General features: G+C 41.2%; 1 protein-coding gene across 1 annotated transcript in view; it reads right to left on the bottom strand.

Moving 5' to 3' along the window:
* Positions 1-2,614: 2,614 nt before the first annotated feature.
* The window catches only part of CYYR1 (cysteine and tyrosine rich 1), a 185,292-nt gene continuing 170,632 nt past the window's right edge, over positions 2,615-17,274 (bottom strand). Inside the window, exons 3-4 of the mRNA XM_069204080.1 lie at positions 6,659-6,816; positions 2,615-3,573 (exon numbers count right to left, since the gene is read on the bottom strand). Of these exons, the coding sequence (XP_069060181.1) occupies positions 3,440-3,573; positions 6,659-6,816 (292 nt within the window). The 3' untranslated portion in view covers positions 2,615-3,439. The remainder of the gene's footprint in view (positions 3,574-6,658; positions 6,817-17,274) is intronic.

The raw sequence follows: 17,274 nt of genomic DNA, 5'->3' as shown, positions 1-17,274 counted from the left end.
CTGAATGTGTTGAGCTTAATCACCCTAATTTCCCCCTAGTATTTTGCAGCCAGGCAGGCAAGATAGAAGTTATGTAGGTATCAGTTCTATAGCTTTCAACATGGAAAGGGCGTGGAGAGTGGGCTCTAAGGGACTATAATGCCCTGCTCCTCCGATATATTAATGGTTTACAAGGTACTTGGCTGATTGGCAAATTTATGCTTAAAAGGTATAGGATACTGTTGGAAATTACTAAACCCTCAGTGCCAATAACATCCATTTGATGTTAATGAAGAACATGTTGTGCATGCCCATGGTCAATTTACTTTTCAACTTTGATGACATTATGTTTTGATGTAGTGATTTCCAAACAACAATCTTGCTGCTAACTTGTTTGGATGCATCTCCATGCACTTACATGTCAAACTGTTTTCAGCCAATGGCCTCAACGAGAAACTTATAAAATGCCAAAAATATGGGCCATTTTAATTCCACCGACTCCAAATGATTGGGGAACAGCATGTGGATTTTGGTCCTTACTGCACCAAAATATGCATGTCTGGGTAAATACTGGGCTCCCCACACTAACATGTATTAGGGATCAGTGTTTTATCACTCCCAGTCCTTACTGGATGTCATAAGGTCCACACCACTCGAAATTCTAACACCCGACTAAATAGGATTTCACCCAGGGTTTGGAATTTCCTAACGGATTCATATTCAGGCTCTAAGCATTAAACTGTAACTTTGAGGCCAGATTGACAGCACACAAAACTGAAAACTGAAGTTCTCCTCAGCAAGTGAGGCAATCCTGCTAAAAAATGTGAGACATTAAGTCACACTGAATGGTCCACGAAGGGTTCCTTTTCTAACATACACATATTTATATATTTTTATTTCTCTTAGTTTGGACTCTCCTTGATGGTAACCGAGTTGTGACCAGCACCTCAATTGATATACAGCAAAAGACAATCCTCCAAATGGTAAAGAACTGAGACCACTAACAGATGTTGTTTGAATTTGAAGATAAATCAGCGACAATATGTGGAATCAAGTAGATATTTTGCCCTACTACTGATGAGCAAAGGAATCCTGAGAGAACAGTTTTACAATATGGCACTTTCTGATTGCCATTCAAGTGCCAATCATGAAGCATAAACACATTTCAAAATGTTTCAGTTCTAGACATCACAAAAAAAGGGGACACAAATGCAAACCGTGCCATTCAACAACTTTGGCGATGTCCCTGGAACAAAACATTTGGTGATCACCCATTTGCTTTTGTAATACCTGTTAATTTGGAGTTCTTTATTACTCATCTCCTGAAATAAACAGCTGTGTAACCAGATGAGACTTTGTTGAGAAACGTGAGGTGTTTTAGCAGCAATCACATGGATTTGAAGAGTTTATGCAAATTGGTGATTACCTAGCTCAAGCATATTAGCCACCACCCAGAGAAAACAGAACAAATGAAAAATGATCCCCAAGGATTGAGTAACCTGAGTTATATGCCAGTATGTTTTTTCTATCTTAATTTACAATAAACTCTGAATGATTACCTTATTGAACACCAAGTTCATAAAGTTCTGTAGATAGGTGGAAAAACAATATGTTTCAGATGTCTGTTGAAAGTCACCATTTACTGAAATCACACTTTTGGATTGTATATAAACCTATGTCTGTCCTTTCCTAAATCTAAGGAAAGTAGGTGGAACTGACGTTTTTGAGCATCACCCCATGCACGTCTAAACCAAATCAGAGTTAGTTTTGCTGATGCAAAATCTCGTAATATCTTTACTGGCATCTTTCTTTTACGGGGCTTCCAATAAATCCTTCTACTCCCTATCTGCCATTTATATTTCCTATCTCTACTCCTTCTTAGTGTTTTCCATTTGTCCATGCTTCTTCCTATTATGATTCCCTGATCCTCCCATTTGTCGATTCAACTTATCATGAGTTTTTTCTCGTCCCTTGTGGCTCGCCCATGTACTTCCTTATCTCACTCCTCAGCATGATTCCAAAGCAAGATTGTTGAATCCAGCTTATCCAGATACCTCTCCATGCACCAATTCTGACACTAATGAAGTTGCCCCTTTGTTTGATTTAGTTTATGAAAATGTCACCAAATATAATCCAGTTTATAATTATAGCTCCTTATAGACTGTGTCTTACCGTTCCTGAATTGTATGTAGCATAGCTTTTAATAAATGCTGTTTTCAGCAGATTTAAGTCACCCAACAGCAATATACTTAGCTGCCATGTAGATGATAAAGAACTTAGGAAGAGAACGAAAACATATACATCACAATTGTGGTATTTGAGATATGATCACTGATTATAGTTCCTAAAATGGAAGTGCAAAGCATCATACATGTGACTTTTACACGTGATAATCATTGCCCATTAATATGTTTTTGTTTTTAATTTGACTGAGATACGTGTTATTTTTAATATACTGGCTACTTTGATATTCAGAGACTGGCAATGGGGGAAAAGTACCATTAATATATATACAGAGGTATAATGTCAGTAGCAAAAAAATGAAATGTTTTGTTCATCAGTTTGGTAGTAGTGAACATCTGCATGATCACTGGTGTGAGACTAGATCTGAAGGAGATTTCACAGCTGCAATAAGCAGAGGAGAAATGCAGGATTTATTTTATGTAATTAATGCACCGCAGAGGAAAAGCAAATTATGCAGAATTTTGAGCAATATGCATTCTTCCTTGGTAACCCACACATAGTACCAACATTTTAACAAGTCTCAAATTTCAGATTTAGGCAAAAAGTGACAAGGATCCACAAAGTTTGCAGGACAAACAATTGGACAACATGTTTGTCAAGGTCTTCAGAAACTGTTAAAGAGGCACCGAAGGCACAGTGATTGGTCATTCAACTATATATTTCCAGTTTTGGCATCAGAGGTGCTCCCTTTGGTTAAATAAACTGACATAGAATTTCAACTCATAGCTGTTACATATCATTTTATATCACATTCTGCACGAGACACCAATGTTTATTAGCTTGTTTTACAAGTACTGGAATAAAGGTAAAAATAACAATCTTAAACAGTGTATCTTCATTCAACTTCTAGAACTTTCCCTAAAATGCAAGATTCTTTGCAGGATCATGAATTGAACAAGATCAGATTCTTAAAGCAAACCCTAAGACAGTCCAGGAAATTTAAATATGCCACTTAGTTAATTCTGTTGTGGTGTTTTAATTTAATTATGGCAAAAATAATACTTTTAAGATATGCTTACATTTCTTACACGTGAAAGCAGCACATTTCTGTTGTCTTCCCTGGGTATGAATATATATGAGCAAAGTTAGTCCACTCAATTTATCATTAAAGCATCTGCAACAATCGTTGTAATGATTGTTGTTCTAAATTACTCACATTTAGAACCCATTACCCAAGTCCACCTGAGAGGTAATTGTCATATTGAAATACAAAACGCTATTTTCTTGAATAACCACTGTACGGAGGAGGAGGAGAATAATGCAAAGATGTTGGTGGTGTTGGTGTGTAAGGTGGAGGTAGACCCACTGGGTAATCCATCTCAAAATCACAACTATATGGTGGAGGAGACACTGTAAAAGAGACATAAAAGTGATAATAAATGTAATTTATCAATTTGACTTTCTACAACAAATCAGATGTCTTACAAATACTAAAAATGTACTAGACACATTTTACAACCATCTGTACAACCTTGAAAATTGCATTAAAAGTAATTACTTATTTTATTTGTAACTGCAACATTTTTTCTTCAAAACAGTAATTTATATATCCTTAATCGTATTCAGACATATACATGTTCCATAGTTTCTAACTCTAGTACAGTGAAGTAATAGACTCTAAAAATAAGAGATACCCTAAACCAAACCATAACTTCATATGTGTGTGTGTCTGTTTAATAGCTGTCAACATCTGAGATCCTGCTACATTATTTCAGATATGGAATACTAACCATTTAAGACTAGCCCTATGTCATTAATGTAAATACTTTCCATTTATTATAGGCCTCCTGTAACCAAACATTAATCAATGAATGTTATAAATTTTTTATTTTACAGTGCACTTTTTCATCCTAGTTATTACTTCTACAAATGGCTCCGCATTAATATTGAAGAATATTCAAAACTGTGGCCTGAGTTGACACTATGGGGGTCATTACGACCCTGGCGGTCGGAGACCGCCAGGGGTAATGTGGCGTCCGTACCGCCAACAGGCTGGCGGTATGGAGACCCTTATTACGACCGTGGCGGTAGCGCCGCGGTCGCACCGCCCGGGCCGGCGGTTTAGCCAGGAAGAGGCTGGCGGTAAGGGGTGTCCTGGGGCCCCTGGGGGCCCCTGCACTGCCCATGCCACTGGCATGGGCAGTGCAGGGGCCCCCTAACAGGGCTCCGGACAGCTTTTCACTGTCTGCATAGCAGACAGTGAAAAGCGCGACGGGTACAACTGCACCCGTCGCACCGCCACAACACCGCCGGCTCCATTAGGAGCCGGCTCCTATGTTGCGGCCTCATCCCCGCTGGGCCGGCGGGCGCAAACTTGGTTTGCGCCCGCCGGCCCAGCGGGAATGTCGTAATGGTGGCCGTGGGAGTGCGGCCGCACGGCGGTTACCACTTGGCGGGCGGCGGTAGCCGCCCACCAATGTCGTAATGACCCCCTATATTGGGAAAAAGTACTCTCAAATATTATAAAGATATTGCAAGTCATGGAGGTATTCTACAATCTATAGAGGAACGGGGCGGAAATTCCTTTCTATGGTCTCAGAATTCTGATGCGACAACCAATATGCTTTTGAAGTATGGCAGAGGGTATTTCATTCATTGTAATACATGGGCACACAATCACTCTTTTCCAGGATATCTGAATTGTTGCTTCTTTGTACGAAAAAGGTAGCGCAGCTGTAGATACGCACAAGAAATTCAGGATCTTTACTATGATTATAAAGAAGCAAATATGCAGCATATAATTTCTTGCAAAAGCATTTAGCAGTTTTAATGTTTGTCACTTCCAAACATGGTTCTAGTTCAGAATGCATGGCAACAAGATTGCTGCCTTCCTGTAATGAATTCCAACAATGCACAATATATAAATACAATAACTGCCTCAAACGTGTACTTATCCTCTAATGACACTTACGTTTTAGCGAAAGACTCGTTTTGAGGAACAGCCACTGTAATTTTTATTGAAAGACCAGTCTTTCACATCATCGGACAACTCTAGCTGCAGGCATTGTGATGTCACAACTCATCTGTAATGCCATATTACTAGAGTGGGCGAGCCAGCACATTAACAGGGAGAGGCAAGCCAAGGGTCTGGATTGGCTCTTGGAGCCCAAGCATGAGCCAAGCCCTGAAAATGTTTGCCATGTAAGCCATAGAACAAACATCAGGCAAAATACGACAAAGTCTCTTCATAATTCAAAAAAGCTTATTTCTTAAACACATGGAAGCTTTGACATTATCTCACATTATAGCAGTGCCCTGATTTGAAAGGGGTTTTCTTACATGGTGATATTTCGTGAAATAAAATATGTGCCTAAGATCACAAAAATTAACTGGGGAAACTACAATTTATTCAGGTTTTCTGGTTTCAGTTTGTAAAAAAAAAAAAAAAAAAATCAGCAACTAAATGGCTATCTATTTGTCTCTCCTTTTTATGTCAATGCTTCGTTTTTACCTCTTTGTGCATTTTTTTGCTGTTTTTATATAGTGGAAAATCAAACCAAAGGCATTGGAGTGCTTTACATGAAAACCTGTTACATTTTACACGATACATTATTTTTTTAGGCCCAGGAAGTTTCAGTGATTTGTCCACAATCACAGGATGTTGAGTTGACGTTGAGACTCAAACCTAGTTCCCCAGTTCCAAAGTCGGCAGCTCTGACCACGGCTATACCCTAGGTAGAGTATAGGGTGGCAGGCAGAAGCCACAAAATAGCTCAGCTCAATATGGCTCAAGGTTCCAACCTGATCTAGAGCCAGGCTTCAGTCTCTAGGCAAGAGGTCTTCAAACTGGGGGGCGGGCCCCAGACACTGGCCAAAAGAAGCATTATACAGATAACAGGCCTTTGTTTTATTCAGAAGCATGTCATTGCATTTGAAAAAAGGTAACTGTACTTAACTGCAATGTTTAAATAGGTCTAGACATATTTAAACATTGCCATCTTTATAAAATAATTGTGAAAAATTCTGAAGGGGGCCCCAAAGATTTTTATTTTTAAACTGGGGGGCGCGGCATTAAAAAGTTTGAGGACCACTGCTCTAGGCTCACCCACCTCTATTTGAAATAGTGATGGGATTTTCTCATTACAGGTAGCTTTTGCTGCAGCAACTAAACTGTAATCAGAACAGTATATATTTGTTTTATCCATTATAGAGCTCTGTGCACTATATAAACAATATGTTCTGGCATAGCTAAATGCTGCTCATATAATTCAGTGTGAAAGCTAATCAACGATTGGTTGCATGAATTTTTTTTAAAACCTTTTTCTGTATAACAAAAGCTGTTAGATTAAGGTGTAACTAACATTTTCATGATAAATATATCTTTGCGCTGATATTCTTTAACTTTTGACTTTAGCTTATTTTAGCTATGATACAAATCTTCTTCTCCAAGGCAGTTAGGGAGCCTCCCAGGGAGATAGATACTTATTGTACTCACCAGGGTATCCGCTAATGGTGTTTATATGTGTTGTTCGGATGACCCCCACACGGGTGCCACGAGGACTCTTCATGCACATGCAGATGCAGATAGCGACTCCGGCAATCACTCCCATGATGAACACAATTCCGAACACAATGCCGGCTATCGCGGTCCCCCTGAAATACACGAAGAGGAAAAAGTCGACATTGATTTCCAGCAGCACACCGCCTCAAGGTGCACAAAATCATTTCACTTTTCTCCTACACTGAGAATGTGCAACCATCTGCACCTACTCGTTTGTGGACACAACAGAATACACCAAACCGCAAAATAACAACAAAGGAGGATTAATGGTAACCCTAAGGAGAGCGACTTGGGCTCTTGGAATGACTCAGATAAACAATCACAAATAGATACCAACGCTCCTAACAATGTGTATTATGTCGCAAAGTATAAACAATGCGTTTTCAAAGGATAAAAGAACCTTCAGACCTGCCAACTAAAACAGAATCTCACCTTGTGGGGAGGGGCTGGGGCCTTGTGCCAAGAAGTACCCAAGAGGCACTTTTGCTCTCTCCCTCAACCCCCCTCCTCCTCCTAAAAAGAAAAAAAAGAAAAACTTCCTGGGATGGTACCGATGTCCTGGGGTGTTTTCGCACCCCTTAATGGACATCAGCAGCCCAAAGCCTCAGAAAATGAGCTGAAAATCCACTGTTTATAGTCGCTTTCAGTTGTTTCCCTGCCACTGTGTGATATCGGCTCTTCACAGGGTGACAGTATGAAGGGAGCCAATATTCAGTGTGACACAATGGAACCGTACGAGATGGCAGGTCGGAATCTTACATTAAAGATGTTGTTGTAAAGACATAGATGTTTGGACTATAAAATGTTTTGTATGTTTTTGCACGTGCACCTTTTTCTCATTTACAAGCCTGAAATAAAATCATTTAATACTGATTTTCAGGTAGAAGTCAGGGCACCAATTTCACTTGGGGGGAGGGCGGGGCAGCTGCTTTATTCAACCCAGAGAGTTATGGAGGTGGACACCCGCTCTGCTCTGCATAAAAACTAGAAACACTAGCCTCTTTACAAACGTGGAAAGTACAGTCCTCTTTTATTCATTAATTATCCATACAAACAGCTTCCATCTAGAGGCCTATATTAGCTATTATGATGTTTCGAAAGACTTGACAAAATAAACTCAGATGATGTGCAGACATGATACAGAATAGAATAGAATCTTAGACAGATCTAAATATGCAAGTCAAAGAAAGAAGCAAAGCGTTAGAAGATTCTGTCAGTCATAGATACGGCAGTGTCAGGGAGAATGTTAAAAGTAGCTAGTCAGTAGCATCTAGAAAAATCAAAGCACCTTGCATTATTAATCCCAATACTTAAAAGGCTAACTTGTCCAGCACAAAACTCCCAATAACCAGCCTACTTGTAATTTAACTGTGGTAAGAAGACAGCATATGCTGACTAGAGCAAACAACCCCGATGTCATCCTAAAAATCACAGTTGCCAATCTGAAACCTTCCAATTTTCATACTGGGATGTGACACTCTCTGTTACCAGACCTAAGGGTCAAACCTATGTGAGATAGGGATGACGATCAGAGTCCAGTCTGTCTTGTTTGATTGCCTGGCCTCCTTTGACTCGGTGGACCACAGACTTCCACTGCAACCAGTGTAGACAGTAACAGGACTGAGGTGGGGGCAAATAACTCAGTTTAGTCGTTGCAAGAAGGCAGAAAGCAACAGGGCATCACCTCCCCCAACCAATATCAGTGGAGGGTGTGGTGCCACAGGAATTGCTCCTCTCTCATCTGTCCAGTGCGTACATGCAGTGTTTTTAATGTATTTCACCAAGTTGTAATACTGTGCCCTTTTTAGCCCTTGCACACACAGGTCAACTGGCTGAGTGTGGACTGAAAATATGTATTATCTGTCTACATCTGTTAGTATCCATGCAAACTGTTCTGGATTGCCTTGGTCCTTTCTGTGAGCCTGAGAGTCACACACACATTCCTGGAACCATGTGAAACTGCATTCAACGTTAGTCACTCTCAAATCACTACCATCTCATTTCCCATCTCCTTCAGTTCTCCCCTTGCTCACATTCCTTGAAACATATCCTCCTGGTCCAATCATGCATTACAATTCTGAAGTTAACACCCTTTATTCCAGAATATTTTGTGCCTTAGCAGATATCCCATTGAGTAACAAATTGCACTTGGAAAAGAAAAACCCTTTGGTTTTAATTGTAACCTTTGTGGGAAAAAGTCTAACCATACCTTTCATTTGGGAAGCATATGACCTCTGAAATCAGGATACACACTGCAACATCCTGTTGACGTACGAGCATCATCCAAACTGCAGCTAGGTTCACAATTCCAGCCCTTCAGAACACCCATTAACAGATTCAGACTCATTTCACTCCACGCCATACAGTCTTTATTTTCGTTTCATTCCAGCAAGCCCTTGGAAAATGGCCCATCTTGCCAAATTCTGCGCACTTAGTGCATTACCGGACACATCTTGGACAATGCCACACAAGTGTGGCTTCTGCAACTGTAAAATTCTACTTTGGCCTCTTTCGATTGAGTTGTATTGTTACCACTCATATTCTATCATTCACACTTGCTACACTTTATCCCACTCCCTTTACCTATATTTCTTACTACGGCCATCAACTATCAGTGTGAAGCAGCACATGAGGAACAGAACTACAAAACACATTCATTTTCATGGAGTGCTGAAGGAAACAATAGCTCCCTAAATGTAAGAAGTGGAAGGATACAAGTCATCCAGTCAAAAGGACTTTAAAGAGACTGTGTTCCAGGAGAGGGACAAACAAAATAATGAGAGGGATAAACATAAAATGGACAAGTAAGGCCATCAAGTAAAAAGCATGCAAATAGGAGTGACAATAAAGGAAACAATAGTAAGTAATGGGTTGGACCAAAGACCACTAAGTTTTTGGTATACTCCACAATAGGTTTTCACCTACCTGAAAGCTAAAAGCTGTCTGGTATGCGAGCCCTAAAAAGGTTAGGTTTCCAGCTAGATGCTACTATGATATTATGTGCACAGATCGATGTGGTTGCAGCTAGTTCTTTCCAACAACCAATTAAATAAGCCTCATATTTATTATTCCACCACTCCCCACACCATAGGCCATAGGTGAGAGATTGATATTAGCAAGCTCACTCAAAGCTTGATGATTGGAATTGTTTATATGCTGACCTGCCCTCCCATCAAACATATTGGCTTCAAATGGCACCACTGCCACAGTTCATATGATTGCAGGGTTGTTCCACGCCTGCACATAGCTGCAGTGGTTACCTTTACAAGATAGATTCAAGTTTAAACATGCCAGTATGGTGTTCAAATGCCGTTAGACAGGAGCCCCAAAATACCTGAAGAATAATATTCATTACATCTATCTGCTGGGAAGTTAAAGAGTTCAGATCAACTTTTCATGTCAAGTCCTTAAATGGTCCCTTAGAGTGAAGCTCAAGAGCATCATTAAGCTCAAGAGTCTGTTCATGGGCCTATCCTCAGGAATTCATTGTTTTATGTGTTAAATGAGACAGCTTCCTGGAATGCATTTAGGAATGGTCAAAAGAACAACTATTTTAGATAATGCAGATGACCGGTGCCAAGATATCCACCTGAGTAGCAGTCAGGTTACAACATTTATCATAAATGGGCTTTTAAATGCTGTTGTTGTAGGCCTGGGTCTCAAGTAGGAGTAGTGCTTTCCTAGGAAAACTGATGTATCTTGGATCACTGTTTTAGCTATTGAGCCTATCTTTTATTTGTCCTGGAGTTGTGCTTTCATTATGTTTCTCACCTACATAAGATTAACTTTTGTTCTTCTTTGTTGTCTTGCGATCCTCTGATCCCTCATTGGGTCATGACTTTGCCAATAGTCTTTATACTGAAGTCTGGGATCACCTTATCAGCAAACTAGAAAGAATACAGGATGACACAGAAAGAAAAGTGCTGTACTTGAGCACATGAAACCACATCACCTTTTTATTAAAGTTTTGGTCTGGACCCCGAGTGGCTAGAATCATCATTCAAAGCTGTGAGGGAGTGTATTCAGACACGCTGCAGGGACCAGACAGTTTTTGCAACTCCTCTGAGAGTATCAATCAATGGGTCTTACTCTTAATAAGCTCTGCTAAAATGCACTTGAGTGCTAACTGCCAGTGTAGACCTTTTATGACAAGGTCCGCTGCTATGCAACCGGAAAAAGGGGCAATTTGCTGGAACACGTGCACATGCATGTACACCTGTGTGCAAGCTGAACTCCGGTACTACTGTCTAACTCAGCCCGATATCTCGACACAGGTAGCCTGTCACAGATGGACTCTTAACTAAATAAGTTCTGCCCTTTGCAATAACTCATTTGGACATACAAAGAGAATCATCCACATCTCTTTTTGACTATAGCATGTGTTTGAAGTGCTTTACTGTATGCATACTGTAGGTGAAAGCTGCACCAAAATATCACCTTCACATTGTCTCTACTAAAGAAAAGTTTAAAGTATCTTTTATAGGTTGAGGAAGGTCCCGAGAGCTGATATAACATTTCTTTGGCCTTATTTGTACTCCTTCATATACCTACTGGCATTACAATATTTTCCTGAGTCACCCCCTAGTGAGATTCAGGCTCTGACCTACCCTGGTAGGCCCCACTTAATACTCTGGTGTCCAGTAGGCGGATTAAAGATTCCAAAAGACAACAAGCCAACTTGGAGACAATTAGTCCATTCATGGGAGAAAGGTTAGGAGAAATATACATTGGCTATTCTAATCAAACGTACTGATAAACCTAGCCATTCATTTTTTCACAAAGGGAACCTGCCAGGCATCTCACACCACTCACACATGCGGCTCCCTTTTAAGGTTTTCAAGGGAAGGGACCAGCTTGCTATGGGTTTAGGGGTAGTGCTAAATGCACTCGGTGAGTTTTATTTGAGAAAAGCTTATATTCCACATTTTGTAAAAACCCAATTAATGTGCAATGGGTTAGATAACTGGTTGTAGGATGATGTGGCACTGTTTTGAATTGGGCAGAGATACCAACCTATTAGAACTTTCCAGAGCCAGTTTTCAACCTTCGGACAAGGTAACACACTCAAATCTACTGGGACCTGCAGAAGACAAGAAAGGAAGAACTGTGCTGACTTGGACTCTGTTGGACCTGTGTGTCCATGATCAGTGGCAGTGGCCTTCCTACTCTCACTGGGGGACAGTACAGGGTGGACTTGCTGGGAAACCTGTACGAGAGGATTCCCTGAAACTTGTGTGAACTGGTCCTGTGGAGGGTACCCTTTAAGGGCAGTTCTCTGGTTGTGGCAAGACACACATACACCTTAAAAAAGCCCAGAATGCCGCTGGTCCCGGGGAGCATAGGCAGAGAGGCTAACCAGCCTCAATGGACATGGTTTACTCCTGAATGAAGACCCCGTACCAAGGAGATTATCAGAAGCCTAAATTGAAGAACAGGCCAATGGTGCTGTTCCATTTCCTGCTTCAGGAAGGAGATAGCTGGGTGTTGGAACTGCTAAGAATTCTTAAAAATCAGACTGAGGAGCTAAAAGAGCAGGAGAGCAGGGCTTTAAATCTTCCTTATTGGAGCGAAAGCAGTTAAAAAGTGGCTGCAGAACAAATAGCAAAACTAGAGAGACCAGGAGGCCTAAATGTAACACTCATGGTGGCCAGAGCACTTCACCAAAATCAATACTCCACAAATTCAGTTGATTCATGCCCAAAGGGGCCATAGAAAAACTTTTGTTCTGCCTGCATGCTTGCTAGTTGGCTGGCTGTCTGGCATTATCCCATGCTGCCCGACTGAAGAAAAATGTGTTCAAAGCCTAGTTGTGAATTAATGACACCTCCAGGTAGCAGGGCTCCAGGGACCAGCTATGAGGAACATATGTTTCAATATTCAGTCTCAAAGAGGACCTCAGCTGGTGAAGGCCACAATAGTGGGGCTTGCAGGTAACCTAGTGACAATTGGTTCCCTAATCCCCTGGAAACGTGAGCAACATAAAGAGTTTCCTTGCTGGTGTGGCCCCCTAGGAGGAGGTTGGTTGAGTGGGGGCTCTCCAGGCACCAACATGCAGAGCGCGCCAGTTCTGCTATCTCGCCAGGCAGAGGAGCATGGCACAGTAAGGTTGTGGCATGTGGAGAAGCAGGAGAGGGATTCCTGAAGTTGGCTTCCCCATCTGTCTAGACAGCACTGTGTTGGGTTCCTCGCGCGGTGGAACTAGAGAACACAGAACCGTGGAATGGAATGTTGGGTGGGGGTTTGAACCTAGCAGGCAGTTGCAGACCGGGGTTTACAGAAGGAGGACGGAAGTATCGAGGCTGTCATATTTCTTGTTACATAATAAAAGAAATTCAACTTATCTGTGTGTGGAACTCTATTACTCTTCAGTGGCAACGAGTGACTCCTCTTTTGTCAATGCGAGCAGGAGCTGGAATTTCCTGGTTCATTACACAAAGAATTTTCCAGTTTACATCGTGTACAGTGACGGAAACGTGAGCAGTCTGACAGCTTCATCTTCCGTGTCCGTTTGGTCTCCTTGAAGATTTTCGATATTTACGCTTGTATCCTGGCACATCACATGAGTACTGTATTCAACGCATAGAGCGCTCCTTTCTCGGCAGCCATATTGGATGAATGCATTTGCGTGTCACGGTGACACGCACACCATCTGCGGCCATTTTATGAAGAGCGATCGAGTACTGTGACGCGTACTGTGTCTAGAGCGTGTTTTTCTGCTGCCATTGTTCAAACAGCAAGTTGCGTGTCACGGTGACACGCACACCTCCGGCTGCCATTTTCTATGCGCAATTTGAACAGTCAAATTCAGATTTGCCATATATTTGATTGGTAGTTATACATTAATGAATTATTTTTGTAATTTTTATTATTATGTTTTTTTTGTGTTGTTCTGTTTTGTCAAAAGCGTTGCAAGGGAAGAGATGTGTTGGGTTCCTCGTGTTCTGCTTTGTTCCTCGCGCGGTGGAACTAGAAAACACAGAACCGTGGAATGGAATGTTGGGTGGGGGTTTGAACCTAGCGGGCAGTTGCAGGCAGGTTTACAGAAGGAGGACGGAAGTATCGAGGCTGTCATATTTCTTGTTACATAATAAAAGAAATTCAACTTATCTGTGTGTGGAACTCTACTACTCTTCACACAGGCACTGATGGTTCTGTGCAACCCCTGCAACTAAGATGGGTAGTGTTTTTGAGTGCCAAGACACCCAATCACAAATCTAACAAAAGGAAAAAAACATACAGCTGCTTTAAAGAGTAGCCCCTTGGGTATGGGCATCAACTGAGGCTTCAGGACGCCCACCATCTGAATTTACATCTTGGAAAAAATGTGCATATTTGTTAAATGTGGTGCCTTAAGAGAAGCAAGGACACCACCAAAAGAAATCCCCAGCTCTGGATGGGCTCATTTGTTTTCTTATCCTTAAGGTGTACTTGTCCTAAGTTTTCAGGGTCACTAAAAGAGTGACCCTTGGAGAATTTTCCTGTTTTGAAAGCACCCCTGTAGCTAATATTTTTGCTAAAGTCTCTAGGATGTAGGTCATATGATGGTTTTTCAGCCAGGTTAAACAAAATAAAAAAAGTCTCCTACAATGAATTGTATTGAACATTACTAAATTACTACTTTTCTTGTTTAATGTCAATGCTAGTCGGTACCATCCGTGAAATGTTTCAGTATGAACTGTATTGTGCTTGTCATTATATTTTGCCTTTAATTATTGTGGCAACACTTAAAAGGCATGCCTTTTATTAAAGGCACCCACATTGTTGTATTAGGCATAAAAGAGGTATTGAGTTTTTAGGGTTCATTGATTTCTGGTTTGTGGACAGTTAGAGGTGTAACCAGCAGAGCTGGTCCGGGGTACACTTAGAGGGTTACCTGACCTGCAGAATCTTTCATTAGTGTGCATCCCCTGTTGGTATTAAGGACCTTTAAAGGGTTATCATTGTCATGACTGAGGAAAAGGGAGGCAAGAAAGTAAAAACTAATGCCCCTGATGAAGCTCTTGCCTCGTCATAGCAATGCAAGCCCATGGTACAACGTCATGACGTGGTATGGTGACCTACCTTTTTAAAGTCCAGCCCTGTGTCCCAGCTGTCATCTCCTCAAGTGCATGTAAACACACCTGGCTGGGAACCAGGACTCAGTTAAGTGACAGTACAGTTTATTTATTCGTGTTAACAATATTTGGGAGGTTCTCATAATGCATACTCCTCCAAGGGGCCACAATGACTAACGAGCTTTCTTCTGTTGCCTTCATAATATTAGTGGGATACATAATGTTCTAACTCTTACCCTACTCTATGGGGGGAGAGGGGTCTCTGTCTACATTGTATTAATGAAGACCTAACGAGTGACACAATTCACATGAATAATGCATTATTATCATAGGAAAAGAACAGTCTGCTATTGATTTCGCCAGATGACATGTAACTCAATTGTACTCATTTGTGCACTACATCCATTGCTCTATATAGGGAACCAGGTCCCTAACTCCTTCATAAAAATGAGACAACAGAACCCTAAAGACTGTGTAGGATTGCTTATGAAGTATGAAATCGGTGTTCAGTGTTCACTAGTTTACTTCCACAGAGTGTCTGCTACAAGAGTGTACACTGTATTTTAATATTAGAATTGTATTATTTTCAAGACCAACCCTAGTAATCATTCTCACCCTACTTCCCTAATAGGCCAGAATACCCCTGAAGGCTGGGGGCCTTGACAATCCCTCAAGACTGTGGGCTTTATCCAAGTGGATTCATAAACAAACACTACTGGTTGTAACTGTTTTTCCTTTATTCATTTTTTCGATCTGTTCAATCGGTAAAGGGTTGTACAGTCCTGAAGAATACCCATACACCTCAACTGAGGGTGCCATGGGCAGAAGCATGTCGAGCACTTTGTGTTGGTGTAACAAAACCTCACTACCTTTCATTCCTACCATTAGGGACCTAGTAAAATATTCACTTGCCACCAAGAGCCAATTTAAATTTTTACTTATTCCCCTCTGCAACTTGCCACTTTATCCAATAACCACAGGCACTCATCAGATAGCACTCATCCAACTATCAACTTCGTAAAACAGCCCACAAGCTCCCATTGAGTAGGCTCACACCAGTTTCACTTAGATCAGTGCCAGGAGGGGCGCAATGATGAAGCATCCTCCCAAAACTGTGGAAGAGGGATTTTCATCCTGAAAATACCAGTATTTTATATAAATATACTAAAGCTTATAACGGTTCCATTCGTTAACAATGATCTTTAGAGGAAGTCAACATAGGTATTTCCACCTACATTCTGTATATATGAAAAAGGCACCGACTGCACAGCAAATTAGTGAATGTTGTTTGTTGTATTGCACCTGAAGCCCGCAGCACCTTTCTTGGGTAAGCCCCGGTCTGCTTTGCCTTGCTACCCTGAAGTAAAGTGCTACTAAGAAGTACTCGGTTCCCAATTCGATTTTCTGCAGCACAGGGATGAAAAACCCCAGTTGTTACAATAGAGGCCTGGTAGAGTATCTGCCTTTGGACCCTCCTATGTGGACGCCTTACAAAAGCTCTCTGCATTGCCAACTAGGCTATCTGTTGAACAGTACCCATTTAATTCCGTCAAAACTTAGGCTCTACTTCCAAGAGAGGACCTTCAGATCTAGAATGGTACTGCACCCAATTATCTTCCACTAACAAAACAAAAGTTGATTAGGCACGTAATCAATTTGTGCTCAAACACTTGCAAGCTGGTGAGAAAGTTTCTGTCTTTTTCCTGAAACTCTGAACAACCGCTGGTCAGTACATATAAGCTGCAATCTTATCCCCCACAAAGCACCATGACTCCTGGCACACGCTGATGCACAGCTATTCTTAATACACCGTGTTTTCAAACCTCACCCACCTTGCACAGCACATGGCTAACAGAAGTAACTCAGAGCTCTTGAATTCCTTAGGTCCATAAGTGAATAGCTTATATATTCCAGATTTTTTTCTTTGCATTCCAGGATTTGTAGTCCCCTTTATCCCATTATTAAATCAGAAATTCAAGTGTCAGAGTTCAAAGGAGAATCCTCACCTGGATAAGCTACTCATGCACGAACATGGGAAACATGAGAGCTTTTCTTAACTAAAACTAACATATTCTCAGTCAGGCTCTTCGAAGGGTGCATGGAACCTGATGCTCCTTAAGATGCACATTGAGACCCATCAAAGACATGAGGCACTATCCCAATGATACAAATGAAGTAGATTCTTTCTCAAGGACCTACAAAGCACTCTGGATCTTGCAAAAGGTACAAACGTGCCATACAGATACTAATACAATAAAAAGGAGTAGTTGTTCCATGAGAAGAAGCATGCATTGCTTTATGTATGATACAGAGAAGGATATAGAAATTGGATATTAAAATACACTGTTTTAATGATATCACGAGACAAACCTTCAAGCAGGCAATCTATATCCACCATTAATGGTCAACGTAATGACAGCTAGACGGATGCTCTGGAGTCTACGACTACACTTTCTTAAGGACATACACCAGAGATCATTTTCCAAAACTGTTGAT

This window comes from Pleurodeles waltl, chromosome 8, assembly GCF_031143425.1.
Source record: "Pleurodeles waltl isolate 20211129_DDA chromosome 8, aPleWal1.hap1.20221129, whole genome shotgun sequence".
Classification (NCBI taxonomy): Eukaryota; Metazoa; Chordata; class Amphibia; order Caudata; family Salamandridae; genus Pleurodeles; species Pleurodeles waltl.
The sequence above is the reverse complement of the archived record's forward strand: the minus strand, read 5'-3'. Positions and strand labels throughout refer to the sequence as shown.